General features: G+C 31.6%; 1 protein-coding gene across 3 annotated transcripts; it reads left to right on the forward strand.

The window, feature by feature from the left end:
* The first annotated feature begins 1,080 nt into the window (after nt 1-1,080).
* Nucleotides 1,081-7,431, forward strand: LOC111990206 (uncharacterized). 3 transcript variants are annotated; one of them, XM_065760055.1, is made up of 5 exons: nt 1,082-1,210; nt 1,814-1,855; nt 2,110-2,515; nt 4,885-5,073; nt 7,054-7,431. In XM_065760055.1, exons 3-5 carry the CDS (start codon nt 2,249-2,251, stop codon nt 7,135-7,137), a joined length of 540 nt encoding a protein of 179 aa, XP_065616127.1. In that variant the 5' UTR covers nt 1,082-1,210; nt 1,814-1,855; nt 2,110-2,248; the 3' UTR covers nt 7,138-7,431. The 3 variants fall into 3 exon arrangements, with proteins under 3 accessions (XP_023877756.1, XP_065616127.1, XP_065616128.1); XM_024021988.2 differs by lacking the exon at nt 1,814-1,855 and having other exon boundaries at nt 1,081-1,210; XM_065760056.1 differs by lacking the exons at nt 1,082-1,210; nt 1,814-1,855 and adding an exon at nt 1,226-1,311.
* The last annotated feature ends 9,137 nt before the right edge of the window (nt 7,432-16,568 follow it).

Here is a 16,568-nt window from a genome sequence, read left to right on the forward strand (position 1 = left end):
AATCTTCTATGCATCTCCATTATATTTCGTTGTAGGAAGTAAATTTTGACCAATTTCCATGCATAAATTAATGTTAATTTATCACTTAGCTTTATACGTACCAATGATATTGTACCTCACGTTTTTCAAATAAATTTAATCATATAGCATTAGAAGTTGTAACTATACTAAAGGAAGTGCATTGACTAACAAGCCAATAAACTATATGGTTGTACTACATTTACAATAAGTCATATGATTGAATTTAATTGAAAACTCTAAGATGTAAACACCTAAGAATTTATACATAATTTGGCACCTAAAAATAAATATTGGCTTCTTTTCTCTCTTGTATATTTTCCATTCCTCGTCTCTACCATTTAAACATAAAATAAAAGTGATATAATTTAGGCCCACTAATTAATCATGTAGAGATAGGGTTGTAAACGAGTTGAGTCAAACTGGCTATTAAAAGTTCATGATTCATTATTTTATTTTAATTTCAACATAAACTCATCACTAAGTAAGACTACATATTTAAGTCTAGTTTATTTTCTTACTGAAGAAAGAAGAGTTTGTTCATAAGTTACTTAATTTTTAACTAATTCTTTCCCTATTATATAGTGAACATAATGAATAAAAGTTTTTACACAATCATAAATTTAAACTAATAATTAATAACTAAATTATAGTTCAAACTATATTGTTTGAGTTAATTAAATAGAATAATTTTTTTGTATATAAATTTATAAAATTTAGATTCACCTCCCTCGCATTGTCAAAAATTATATGTAACTTTTACTACGAAATATATTATTTATATTATCAATAAATTATAAATAATAATTTGACATCTATGGAACTTATTTACAAAATTACACAATTAGATCTTAAGTCTATATAAATATATTTTTACACACACAAATCTCAAGTTTTATATATATTGAGATTGAGTCTTATATTCATGAATTTGTTAAAAAAAAAAACAAAATGAATCCAAGCAAAACTCAATTTATAGTATTTATAGATTTGGAATTGGACCCATCTCCTTCTTATGAGTTTGGGTCTGTAGTATTTATGGATTAGGAATTGGGCCCATCTCCTTCTTACTGTAGTGGCGGCCCTCAATCAAAACTCAGCTCCCATCTCCTTCTTTCTTCTTCTTCTTACGGTAGTCTGATTTGGGGTTTAACATACAAGTGAAAAGCAATAAATCATCAGCAAAAACAAGGTTAGAACCTTCTTGTAACTCATTTCCAAACCCTTCTTTTGATAGGTTCTGTTGGTCATAATTTGTTTTGCAACTCACCAGTGAATGAATTACTACAGCAGGTAGTTTAGTGTTGGTGAGAATTTGGGTTGGTTGGAGAAAATTTCTGATTATGAATAAAATTGTTCTTTATAGTTTGTAAAATCATATGTTAATGTCTAAGCCTAAGATGCTATGATCCTTAGAAAGAATTGTTAAAACTAGGAAATATGTTTTTATGCTATAAGATGATATATGTTGAACTCATATGTGGTTGTTAAGTTTTGTTTTTTCAATGTCATGCCAGTGCTGTGGAGCCTCTTGATAGTGCAGTTACAGTTTTTATTTTTGTTATTGGACTGTTAGTTTAGTGCTATTTGTTATTGGACCGCAATGGAGAGTAAGGTTCCAACTGATTTGATTATTGCAATTTACAAAGTTTGGGATTATTGTCTCAAAGTTTGAGCTTTTCATTGTATTGGGTCTATCCGTTTGATTTTCAAGTGGTCTTTTTTGTTTGTGTTCTTGACTAATCTGACATTGGAGACTTTTAATTTGAACTACCACATTCTTCAATTTGAATAGTTTTCTTGGAACGTGTTGTGTCAATTCTGTGATTTTATCCAGGTAGGCACTCTTCTTCTCTATGAATTTCTCTCTTTATATTCTTTTATATAGTTTTTGCGGTGAACTTTCTTATTAGCTATGATAATATTCAATGTACCAAATTTTTTACCAAAACCAATTAGACCACAATACCCAAACTGTATTTTTAGCTGGCGCTTCTTCATTCATAATATCTAATATCATTTGACCAATTTTTTATTTGAACCTTTATTTTGAACGAAATTATTTATTTTTCCTTCATTTTCAATGCACAGGTTAGCGACTAGTTTCATAGGAATATTAGATTACTATTGTTGGAACTTTGGTAGTTCACAACAGAGGAGAGGAACTCATTCAACACAATACAAGCTTTTCAGTCACAAACACAGTTGAACTTGAAGCAAAACAAAAGCCATGTACGTAGGGGTTAGCCGAAGGCTATGTCAGATCCAAAGACAGTTACAGTTACATACAATGTCGTCCCATGAAGGTCCAAGTGAGACCTTGAAGAGAAAGATTTCTGAATTACAAAAGATGAGGAAAAGCAAGAAAAACCTTAAGATAAAGAAGGACCAGTTCATTGTCGAAGTTCCGGAGTCCAAATCCTACCTTGACACTGCTTCTTTGCCTATGATTCTCACTGTTGTCGGCGTTGGCCTCTTCACTAAGCTCCTCATGATGGTACTCTCTCTTCTCTGCTCTTCTCTTCTATTCTCCCTTGCTTTTCATTTTCCACAACACCCATTTCTCATTTCCCTTTTTTTCTTTCTTTCTTTATCAAGCTAATTAAAGACTGCTTCTTGTTGATATTCATATTAATTTTGATGATGGGCATCTTTGTTGTCTTAGAAAAAAGTAATTTTTTGAATGTGGGTCCTAATTTTTTTTGTATATAAGAAAGGAGCATTGCCTTGATTAGAAAAATTGGAATTTTGTTGTGAAATTTTTTTTTCCCATGACACCCATTTGTCATTTTTTTCTTCTTTCTACATGGACTAATTGAAGCTTGCTTCCTATTGATTTTCAAATTAATTTTGACGGGCATTGTTTTTTTTCTTATAAAAAAATCATTTTTGAATTTATTTTTTGTACATAAGAAGGGTGCATCAATTTTTTTTTTTTTTTTAAAAATTGGAACTTTGTTGTGAAGGTTTCCTTTTTTTTTTTTTTTTTTTTTATTTTATGAATCAGAGAATTGATATTATTATTATTATTATTTTTTTTTTTTTAATGAAACACAGTAATTTTACAAACATGCAGTGGTAAGCTGCATACACAAAAACAGACACACTCAACAAAATCATGATTTAGCCTAAACCTTACAAAGATAAAAGCTAAAACTCCAGATCATGACAGAACAGATAAGGGGATACCCCATGAAAAATTTCTTACTTAGTTCTGATGTCTTCCATCCTGATATTCCTATGTTTCCAAATGTTATATTATACAAGGCAACCTCAGATGTAAGATTGCACAACACTTCCATGAAGCTGTTGAGTGTTGCCTTTAAGGTTTTGAACGCCCCATTCAACTACATATTTTCAGCAGCATTCAGGTCTTGTAACAAGACACCTTCCATGATTTATTTCCAAATTCTGTTAGTAAATGCACACTCAAAGAATAAATGGCTTCTGCTCTCCACTTATAGTCCCACTAGAGGAGTCTATCTCTAGTTGTCAACCTGTTTCTAAACACAAGCCAACTGATTAGGGCATGCTTTGGTATGGCTAATTTGAACCATACTAGCTTTCCCCAGTTAATCTCTGGATGCTTGGAATTGATTGTACCTGATTTAAAAATACTCCGAACAGCTTGATCTTTATCCCCAAACTTCACAAGACATAGCTTACTCTAGATGGACATGAGCATCTGATCAAGCAGGTTTCTAGTACCAATCCTGCCTGTCAGCATAGTCGAAACTTTGGCATCCATAGTGCTGCTTGCCACCAGTCATGTCAACCTCGTATAAGTCTACCATCTCCTATTCCAACTTTCAGATAAGGTCTAGCAAGGTTTCATAATTTTAATAATTTTCTCCAACCCCAAGTGCTTTCCTGAGGAACCTTAACAATCTAGAAACTCTTACCTTTCAAGATATTAGTATGCACCCATGCCACCCACAAGGAACCTGCTTTTACAAACAGATTTCAAATATGTTTTATAACAGTTGCCTTATTCCTCTCAAGCCTCTTGGGACCCAAGCCACGTTCCCATTTTGGAACACACAAAATCCCAATAAATGTCAACACCCTATAGCACCATAATCTTGGCCCTTCAACAGAAACCTATTAAATTTCTGCTTTATAATCTTAATGACTTCTAAGAAATTTAAACACACTAGCCTAGAAAAATGGGATACTACAGAGTACTAATTGCAGTAGTTGTAATCTACCTGCAAATGGGAGCTTTTTACATTTCCAAGCATTTATCTTGGCAATGATTTTCTCGTTTAATGGCTTACAATCCTGAACCGGAGTACTCAACTTGCCCGATATCAGAGAAGTACCCAAATACCTCAATTGTAACTTACCCTCTTTGAAAATTTAACCATCAAAAATCAAAAATCTGTTTTCTGGTATAGGGGGAAGTGCCTGAGCCAAAAACTTCACTTCTCCTCACTTATACACACCAAAAAAAAAAAAAACCTTCCACTTTTCGCATCCAAACCAGACATACTTTTGAATTCCTCCAACACTCCTTTTATTACTTGAATAGATGGAAGATCAATAAAAACCACCAAATCATCTGAAAACAAAGGTGGGTCAACTGTAAACGTGTTGGCATCTATGTTGGATAAAATAGCAAATGCTTTGTTTTTGGTTTGATGCTTCTTTCGTAGTTTTTTATAGCCAATTTTAGTCCAAGGAGTGGTTAATGTGACCTTTTTTTAATGAAATGGTGCACCAATTAAAGGTTGGATTTTTGTTGTGGAGGCTTCATGTTGGCTTCTTATGTTTGATAAGATACAAAATGTTGCCGTAGTTTTGCATAGGCAATTTTAGTCTATAGACTGGTTAACGTGATTTGAATCTTATGTGGTGTGGTGGCAGCACGATGATTCAAGGTCGCAGGAATTGATAGAGCGAAAAATAAAGAATGCTCCTGCTGGGCAAGGCACGGTTAGAATGCTGAGTCGTGAGGAGTGGGAAGAAATTCGAGAAGTGAGGCCTAGAACTCCCTTTGAATCCAAGCTTGCTCGTCCTAATGCACGAATTAGAACTGGTGAACAACTACGCAAGGTCAGGCTCTTCATCATTTTATATCTACTCTACTCTTCTTTCTTGCTTGGTTATTTTGTGGAGAAGATTGCTTATGGACATAGGCTATGACTCTAGTGTGCTTTGCTGTTCAATGTTATGCTTTATGAGTTCCTTTAATCCTCTAATCTATACAGGTCAATACCGCTCACACTAAGTTATAACTAATCTCTGTGGAATTAATAGAATGTGAGAGTTTCATATATGCTTTTATATTCATTTGTTTAAGACACTCATTACTGTTCCTTTGATAAAATTCAAATACCTTTTTTTGGGGGAGGGAGGATGGCTGAAAGACCAAATGTGTTCATTCATCCTGTTTTGCTGAATTTGAATTATTTCTTTGCTATTGAGTGCATGCTAACATGATGTTGATCTTTAATGTTAATGTTTTCTTAAAAATTTGGATTCAATGGTTATATATAAACAACAATGTATTTTCAATTTCATGTTAATTATTCAGTCCGTATTGGTCATTAAGCAGCTTGAGGGATGAAGAAATTGGTTTGGTAATTTTAATATCTGGTTTATTTTAAAGAATTGGGAATGTTTTAAATGATCATCAAAATGTTCTTCTTTTATGTCTTATCTCATTCATTCTCATGGATGTACTACATATACCTGGTTTTTCACTCCTATCCTATAAAAGCCGTAGCTTAACTATTCAGAATGCTCTATAGTCATCACTTCGAATTTTATCATCGTTATTACATGACTGCCAAATTGTTTTAATATCCATATTTGAATGTTGTTATATTGCTTTGGATTACTGGTTGGAAAATTTTGTAGTTCATGATAGACATTGCAAATGACCCGGTTAATGTGTTTGGATGAGCTTCTTTTTTCTTTTCTTTTTTGCGATAATCAAGTAAAATTTTCTTAACAACAATCTGGGAAAACCAGCGACAGCATCCAACGGGGGCCTCAAATACAACACACTCAGGTCAAAAGACCAGCAACCAGAATTACAACAGTTAAACCCCTCACCCTCACCAAGGTTAGCTACGAATCCACAATTTCAAACACTCAGGAAAAGCGCAACTACAAACACCCTGAGCGCAACACTCAGGATAAGCTCTTAACACAGCCTTTATCTGCAATTCCCCCATATATAACAAATCTCTCTATTTGCTCTGGAGTCAGCGTAGGTCTTATCATCCTCAATTTGAGCTTTAACCTGTTTCCTGATTAGTTTCCCAATCTGTTCCCCAACTTTAACCATTCCCTGACATATGATAGCATTCCTGAGGGCTCAAATGAGATTATTTTGATTGGCTTCTTTTGTTTAAAACATAAGCTGTGTAAAAATATAGTTTTGAGGCCTTAAAAAGTTGCACTTGTAAAATAAGCACCCAAAAAAAAAAAAAAAAAACCCTTAGCTGAACACATTTTAATGGATAGTTGCTGAATGTTATAACCTTGAATATGCATCTCTTAAATTTTAATCCAACATAAGACCTTTTTTTTATAGGTAAAAATAATTTACGTAGACCTACGTTGATAAGTTACAGCATTGACTGCATAATGTTTTTTTCACTTGGGAGCTTCTAGTTTCATCAGAATCAACGCCATACAAGGAAGCCTTTAACATCAAGCAAGAAATGATTATGTCAGTTCATGAAGCTTTATCTACTTAAAAAAAATGAAGCTTTATCTGCATACTGTTTGTGGGTCTCATGGCACATGGACTGTTATGGTCTGGTTTCCCTGTGAGAGATTTTTTATTGAAGGATTCTGCATGATCAAACAACTTTAGACCATTTAATGTGAGGGCTTTTTTCTTCTTGAAATGATACATAAAAAAATGATTCTTCATTGGCTTGAATAAAGTTTCAATGTGCTTATGCATGTCACTAGGGTCATCTCATTTGTTTCCTTTCATGAAGAAAAGATATGCTTTCCCCTGACGATGATGACACAAATATGATAATGCCCATAAGTGATGTCGTTTGTTTTGTGCAGGAGGATTTGAAGGATTGGACCATTGATGTGCTCACGGATGCACTCACCCGAGTTGAAGAAACCGCTAGACAGAGTTCCAAGTGACTCAAGACTTTGATGCCTGGTGTACATAATGATACATACTGTTGGAGAGTATAACACTGAAAATGTGCTGCCATTGCATTAAATTAGTTAGCCCTATACAAATGGCATCCATAACTAACTCTATAAAAGTTTCAGTTTTTAAGGCTTTTTCTTTTGTTTCCCCATGATAAACCACATTTTTTAGTTGATTGGGTTGAGAAAAGAAGGATAATTGAATGGCTGTAGCATCTTCAAACTTTGTATGTTCACGTATACTTAGGCTTCTTCAGTTATCAAGTTCACTTTTAAAGCTGATATGAACCATAGTTGCATAAAAATTACTTACTGAGCAGATAATAGTTATGTGACTGGCATGCATTTCATGTTATGGTTGCTAGGATGAGTGGTGGAAGCAGATTGATTATGCACTATGTTGTTTGATAAATAGGTTTTATTAGGATTGGAATTTCAAATGCAAACTATGACTTCTTTTTGCAAAGAAAAAGCAGGTAAGGACAATCTTAAAAATGTTTAAACGTCCAAATGTTAGAAAAGCTGATGCCCTTATGACCCCATGAACTCAATCACGTTTTTGTGGCCTATGTTGTTGGCTACTACAAAGCTTTGGCATTGGCAACGCTAGTTGAAAAAACGTGGGTTATCTATCTGCTTTCTCCTTATTTACCTCGATCTGATTTTCATACCATTAGCGCTGAAAGTGTAGCTAGTTATGTTACATCTCCAGTGTGTCCTGAGTCTCCTGACGTATACTACCTTGTATTTAAGCATTAGTATGCACAGGATAATGTCAATTTGGGGAATATATTTAGATAGAACACTGCTCCAGTGATATTCCAATCTGATCATCCATTGACTAATAACATTAGCTAGCCCATGTAGAATCTCAATGAACACCCACCAAACAGTTAATAGGCAATGAGCTAGAAAGCAGAGCTCATATACTAGCAATTCCCATGACTATAATTAACCAATTTTCGTAGTTTTTCTGCAAAAAATCCATCCAAACGCTCTGCATTTGGATTAAACTTTATAAATAGGTTAAGCTTGTATCCAGTGCATCAGTGCATTAGACACATTAGGATGCGAACACGTATCCTATAAATATTGAATCTTTTAAAAGTTATACATGAGCAAACAAGCCAAACAAAATTCGAGAAAACGATAAATGTAAAACAGTAACACCACAATAGAGCTCCTCCTCACCTATGAATTAAAGTGATACAACATAATCTTAGTTCACACCTACCATTCTCTAAACTTCCTAGGAACACTTCTGCCAGTTCTGTGGATTCGTGGTATCTGCCATGACAAGTTCTTTGGCCCACCTAGACATGTTTAAAATCTTGGAAGTATTAGTCAAGTAGATACTATTGTTTTGATGTCACAAACCAAACCATTGATAGGTGCAGAAGGACTTATCCATGGCCATTATTAGAGAGGAGGTCGAGCCGGCACCTACCTAAAATTTAAATGTGTAACATAACACAAGGCGGTGGAAATATATTTTTTGTTTTTTCATGGAAGAAACGTTTATGTTAAAATGTAACATGTTATCAATCTTGCTGACAAAGCTAAGTTTATGAAAATTCTTGTACTTCCCTCATTACGTGGATTATTTAATACAACTTCTATAACACAAGGCGGTGGAAATATATTTTTTGTTTTTTCATGGAAGAAACGTTTATGTTAAAGTGTAACATGTTGCCAATCTTGCTGACAAAGCTAAGTTTATGAAAATTCTTGTGCTTCCCTCATTACATGGATTATTTAATACAACTTGTTCTTCTTTCTCTTTGCATACCATTATCACAACCAGTTGTAATTTTCAATGACAAATATTAAATCTTTGACACAAATACAATAAGCCAATTTTATAAAGGGTCAGGGATGATCTGAAACGAAGAATTAATCACAAAACTGCAGACACATGGATCTATTATTGGGTTTAAAAAGGACAGGATGACATATGCATTTATATTTCAATGCATTTGAACCTATCTTCTTGAAAAAAAATAATGACGGTCTTTGAACCATAATTCCATGAATAATTGAGTTGTGATCTTCTTTGTTGAGTACAAGAAAGCATTACCATTTTCTTTTGTCTGTTTTTTCAAACATAATCCTTATTCTTTTCATTTTAATATAAAGCTGGTTTTCTAGTATGAATGGATAGAGCTCAAAATTTTATTTTATTTTATTTTATTTTTTTGTTATGGATGAATAATCAAGTCATGAACATAGAAAGCTAAAGCACATTAAAAATGTGACACGTATGGTTTGTACAAATTAGTGTGTGGCCCTTTGAGTTTGATGTGAAATTGGCTAACACCACTAATTATTGACCAGTTTTATTTCCTGATTGGGACTGTGCTCGTGTCTTTACACGTGAGGTTTTTTTATATGTCACTTTGAAATTTGACCAATTCTTGTTTGTAAATGTTGAGAAAAATGGATAGGAAACATAAACCAGAAAAACAATACCACCTTATTAAACATACCCTTTGGCCATTGGTGTCTTAGGTCGGCTTGACTTTAGGCTTTGATTAAAGATGTGAGGATTGCATTTGGTCCTCTTCAATCTGACCCCAACAGTAATCCCCTTTATTATAGAAAGATTAGAAATTTAGAATTCCTTTGCATAGTAAGTCCTCAATCCTCATCTGGTAAATCAAATACTACATGATACAATTACAAAATTATTTTCTTTGAATTTACAAAATCAAGTACAACTGCATATATAGTTAAAAATCAATCAAGTATTGTTGGGCATATAATGGATATAGGTATTTGAAGAGGAGAAGTACTTCAAATTTTCATGAATGTACCAACTTTTTTCTGTTGATTAAATTCATGAATGGATCGATTTTAAGGTTTATTAATATATGTATTTGAAACTTTTTCTTAGATGTGAAATATTGTTTTAAATTCATAATAATAGTGATTTTGTTGAAGTAAAATACTCAAATCTTCAATCAATCATGAATATATTCCTTCACTGTGATCTATTATTTTCTTAAGGTTAAAAGGACAAAGCATTCATAAATATTTATACTCCTCAACTTTGGTGGGTTTTACTTGTTTTTTTCTTTTTCTTTTTTCCCTTTTTTTTACACATGAAGTTTAGTTGAGCAGAGTTAGATTCGATTAGAATCCTATTTAACTGACCTACCGCAAAAGTAAAGCATGCCCCATTTTTTGGAATTACATTGCTTTAATCTAAGTTAGGACTTAACTAATAAGGAGCGTGGAATGAAATAGTAAAAGTACCCCAGACAAGATTAAATTATTCTACTAAATAAAAGTCTTTAAGTTTGATTTATGATTTAGTACAGATGAAGCATCAATATATTCAATTTGTGTGTTTCAACTTTCAAGCCTCAATATCTAATTCTTGAAGTCTTTTTTCGGTTTGGATTGCATATTGGGACTATTGCACAATTAATATGTTAAACATGTTTAACATTTTTGTTTATCTACGAATTATTACTCACAACTCTGACTGACTCTTAAACGTCCAAGTTCATGTTATTCTTTAGTAAAGTTCATAAATAATGAAGTCCTGCATGTTAAAGAAATCAACGCATAAACAAAACCCTACAGCTTAAATATTACGATAAAAAAAAAAAAAAAAAAGGATATGGATGCCATATTCTCACCATTATATATCACTAGTTTTGTTTCAATCTTTTATTGAAGAGAGTCAAAAACTAAAATAGTTAAATAGGATGATTTTTAGAGAGAAGAATATTATCTACATTAATTGTCGCCATTTTCTTTTATCTCTCTCTTTCTTTTTCCTTTTTAAATCAAATAATAACTTATAATTTTTTTTTTTTTGGTGTAAAATGCAATTAAAATAAATAGTCTGACCAAGCATGCATGCAGTAAATTGTACAATGATGCTGATTTTTTTTTTTTTTTTTTTTTTGGGAGAATCCAATGAGGGTGATATTTTATACGTATCATTACCAGAAGTCTAATCCAAAGAGTATCACATATCATGCACATAATAATTATGAGGTTCGTAAAGTCACATGTTAAGACTAAAATAAGAAAAAGTAATATATGCTTAAGACTTAAATCTGTCTACTATTTCCCCTCATTTGGGGTTAGAAGTTAGAACTAAAGAATTTAGAAAGGATTCCCTCAAGCGTGGTCGGCTGGAGATATTATATTCTATATTTCTATCAATCAAAAGCTTTTGTATTTTATTGAAGTCTGTGTTTCAACATGATGTGATATGTTAAATAGGTAACATCTTGTATTGACGTGAATTTTGTCTTTCAATCAACAGAGAGAATAAGAATAATAACAAGATTAAGGTTTGAGATACATAATCGCATCGTATCATGCATATTGATGAGTAAGTCACTGTGTGACCATCAAAATTGTTGGCTACGCTAAAGATGGCAGCTTTATCTTTCTTTCATTGTTGGTTCAGGTCTGCTTTTGAAGATACCCTTTAGGTTATGCTGTTATGGCATGAAAATATTATTATAAAAAAAAAAAGTCTCATTTTTATAAAATCTATTTTTTTTTATGCCTTAAACCTTGCTGATGGGTTATAGACCTTTCAAATAACACTTATATTTCCTTAAATACTTGGCGGAAGACAAGTTGTGAATTCTAATCCCACCATATACCACTTGAATTACGAAGAAAGACCAAAAAAAAAAAAAATTTGGGAAAAAAACATCACAAAGTTAACGAAGCTGTCTTGTGTAATGGTTATATGCAACCAAAGTCTTATCACTTGTGGAGGCAGCGTAGTTGATAGGAAGCCTTTACGGCCTCTCACTTATGAGTTCGAGATTATAAATTTAAGTAAGTAGTGACCATATTTACGAATTTCATTTGTTTTTTGCAAAAAGTATGCAACCAAAATCTCATAATACGTGGAGCCACGGGTGTATGATGCCCGCTTACTATGAGACATCAAATATAAGATACTTAGGGCCCGTTTGGTTTGTATTTTCAAACAACATTTTTTAGTTTTTAAACAGCATTTCACGCATTTCAACACACTTTTTCACCCACACGTATTTTAAAAAATTATAAACAACAATTTTCAAACTATTCTACCAAACACCCCCTTATTTTCCCAAAATTTGAACACTAAGTGAGAAAGTGTGTCATTGACTCATTGGTCTTTCTTGATAGAGGAGGCGGATAGCTTCATGACGACAAAGTTAACCATTTTTGTGGGTGTGTGTGTGGAAAATGATAAAAATTCAAACCTTGTCAATTTCATCCTTGTGGGTACAGCATAAAAGTAATGAATATGCACCATACCCTGTGGAATATGCTCCGAATGTAAATTTTAGGGGAGTTTCATGTTTCACACAATAGCTTTCAATCTTTATGCCCCACAAAAGTTTGGGGGTCCAGATTGGTCGATGATGTAGAATTATCTCTAGCCCTTTATGACCCAGTCTTTTTGGTCTTTCCCCACTGGTCCACCCACAAAAAGAGAAAGCATACTACAATATGTATAATTGTCTCATTTTGCTAATAATACTACTTAAACTATACTTGCAAGCCTCCATATCTATGAGTTTATCTCCCTAATCCCATGATATAATTAATAATTATATAACCCTAATCAATTATCATTTAAGATTGGTGTGCTGTGTCGTCTAACCCATGTACACCATTGCTTGTGCACCCCTCATCACCCTCACGCCTAATCCTTTGCCTCTTTCTTTATGTCTGCTTTTCCTCACACCAATAAGGATTGCCACACACTTCTTCTTCTTTTTTTCTTCTATTATAATAGTCTTGGGCAGCCACTATTATTATTACTATTACTTTAGCCACAAGTTCTGAATCATTCCCATTAAACTATCAACAATGATGATGAAAAAGAGGCCAAAATCATTCATCTATGTTTTGTTCTTTTCCCTATAAGGCCAAATCAAAATTATGATGATGATGTAAATTTATTATTAACTTTACCTTCTTGGGCCAATCAAAACAAACGAAACAAATGAGTAAAATCCTAATCACTGTTTTAATCAAATTTATAATAAACAATAACTTCAGTATGAAATAAAATTTGCCACTATTTTTTTATCCCTACCATTACTCATAGATAAAAACAATAAAAGCATGTACATAAACTCTCAATAATGCATGATGGATCATTCATCACGATCAGCAATCCTTTGTCTATTACTTCATCCATTCTTATTCAAGTTATGTGTCTATCCTAATAGTTCAACTTCATATAAAATTGGAGATAAGCTTATTAATAGTGGAGGATAGGGATTGGTCACCTTTAATATTTTTTTAATAACCTATAAAAAAAAAATAAAAACACCCAGGGAGAGAGACAGAGAGTCAAAATACTTATTTTTTCTCCCTTAAAGAACTATTTTTGAATGATCATCATTTGATGTATTATCTATCAAATAAATAATTATTTTGTACTCTAACTCTCCGCTCACATATTAATAAGTTTTATTAATTAAATTTAAAAACCATTATTTTGTACTCTAACTCTCTACAAATGAGTGACTATCACACCAAGGGTGCATGGTAATAAACCATCATTCATAATGAGAAATAAAACATTAATTGCTCCTGAAATGTTGAATAAATCTCAAAGAGGATTTTTTATAAATGTAAAATATATTCATTCTATCAATAACCAAGCATATAATAATGATTTACCTTTTGTAACAGGTTTGTAATTTAAACTCATACAAAATAAAAAGAAAAAAGCAGTTTTAAATTTGTAATAAAGTTATTAAAAAAACTCTACTCATTATCTTTTGAAAATGAACAATAGACATTGTTTACAAACAAAACAGGACTAAATAAGTATTTGTCTTTTTAGCTTTTGTGAATAGACATAAAAGCACAAGTTCGCCTGTATTTGATATTTCACTAAATAATGTTTTTATATATTTTTAAAAATAAATTTAAAAGGCATACAAAGATCAAGAAATACACACAACCACGTTAATTTTATGCGTACAAATCAATATATCTTTTGAAAAGCATACATGGTAGTAGACCATAATCATCAAATATTTATTATCTTTTATACGGGTCGTTAAAACCATTACCTCATGTATGTATCTAGCTAATATATGTATATTTTCTTTTGTAATCTTTTACAATATAATCATGTGTGACTCATGGGTTTCAGTTAGCTCAACTAATAAAGTCTTTAATGGTTGTATAAGAGATATGGGGTTCAATTTCCGCCTACATCAAAAACCGATTGATGTCTTGGTCTGATAATAAAGAGCTATTATTAGGAGCAGACGTCATAAGTTGAAACTCTCTCAAAAAAATATGTGTGACTCACATATTATAAGAAGCACAAAGTTTAGTTCCAAACTAATTTGAAACTATCTTTATTCAAACTACTATATGGTGACTAAAAAAATCATTCATGTGTAGTTTTAGTCACATGATTTTTTTTTAATGAGTCATGTGACTTATTTAGATAATATACATAAATAGTCTTATAAATTACCACATAATAAGTCAAAAGAAATAGTCTTGAATTTGTTTGGAACTAAAATTTGTTCACATATAATCAGATGCATCTTTAAACATGTTTGGAGTCATCTTGCTCCTACTTACTATGTGATAATTAAAAAGATCATTCGTATATAATTTTTATCACATTACTTCTCTAATTAAGTAACTTGTTGAAATAATACATATGAATAAAGAGTTCCCCCTACTATTGATGGTTGAGGGGCTAGTTCTTTGGTACTTGGTTGTATATGACCGACAGCTTTCTCTCTCTCTCCCCCTTACAATTAACCAATATTATCAATACCGTTTCAAACTCCATTTCTAATTGTCCATTGGAATGAAATAATCAACATCAATATTCAATAACTCAAAGCAAACTACAAATAAGAACCAAAAATGCATCACAAATCATACTATATAATTTGTATAGTTATAAATGTAAAACAATAACTACTTTTAAAATTAAAAAAAAAATTATAAATTTCATTAAAACAAATTACACAAATTTTATTTAAATTGCTATTTTAAACAAAATTTAAAATTCTAGAGTAATACAATATCCACAACATTTTCATAAAAAATAATAATAATAATAATAATAAGTAGCAAGTTATTATTGATTTTCATTTGAACCCATTACTTATATTCATTTTTTTCACCCACCTTTAACAACTGACCGTTTACAATTTATTTTCTAAATATTATAAAAATATTGTCAATGTATAATTCTCAACCAATACAAATTTTAAAACTTTTGTCTTTTTTTCTTTATTCACCGCCAACCAAGGTTGTCAAAATCGCGATTTGGATCATAGGATCGCACGATTTTATGATCCCACCTCACCAAAACGTTTAGTATCACATTAGGATTGTAAAAATGGTAGAATCGTATGGGATCCTACCAATCCTACGAAAACATAAATTTTTGGTTTTTTTTTTTTATGGGATAAATTTTTTATTTTGATGAAGCTTTAAGGGTTTTTATTTTTTCATGTTTTGATGGTTTGACTTTTCATTTTTATTTTTTATAAAATTATGTTAACCTAAGCAAATGTTTTCTAGTTTTTAATTCACTTGTAATCAAAATGAATGAATACTTCGTCATTTCTAAATGAAGAATTTGATGTTGGCTTTGCTTCCTTTTAAGCTATAATATTGTTAAATTTGCTTGATCAATATACTAATTTGTGTTCTAATATTACTAAAATATTTTATATATATATAATTTTATTAGTTATGCTTGTATTTGTATATTGATTGATTGATTTTTTTTTGAGCATGCTTTTTAATTGTTGCTGAGTAATATAACTTGAATAGTTGAGTGTGAAATTATATCTTGATGTCTTTTCAGCTCTAGTATACAAATATATAATGTCTACATAGATGATAAAATGGATGATGATGATTAGGAATTTAGGATGGTGGTTCTAAGAACCTTAGAATGGGAATAATTAAATGTTTACTTTACGTTAATATTCATCTTGCTTTTGGATTTCATTTTATAGTTAGCTAGTTTCCATTTGCTAACTTATTTTAGATTTCAAACTTGAAACTTAGAACTTGGAAAATATTTTCCATATGTTTTGATAAATATTTTGGTATTTGGTTGCTAATTAAAAATTTATTGAACTTTTTAAATACATTGGGTCAAAACTTAAATATATTTTTTTTTGTTAGTATAGACATAGCGATGTATGACATACAAGTTACATCATATGATGCAAATCTTAGTTGTTTTATAAATGAATTTATAATTTACGTGATTATTCAATATACAAAGTTATTAGTAATGTGTTTTTTGCTTTAAATCTAAAAATATGTAGGATCTTACGATTCACAATCCGATCTTACAATTCACGGTCCGATCCTACGATCTACGATCCCACCTACGTAGGATCCCGATTTTGACAACCTTACCTCCAACGTTCAATACCAAC

The sequence above is a fragment of the Quercus suber genome, unplaced genomic scaffold, assembly GCF_002906115.3.
Source record: "Quercus suber isolate HL8 unplaced genomic scaffold, Cork oak 2.0 scaffold_351, whole genome shotgun sequence".
NCBI lineage: Eukaryota > Viridiplantae > Streptophyta > Magnoliopsida > Fagales > Fagaceae > Quercus > Quercus suber.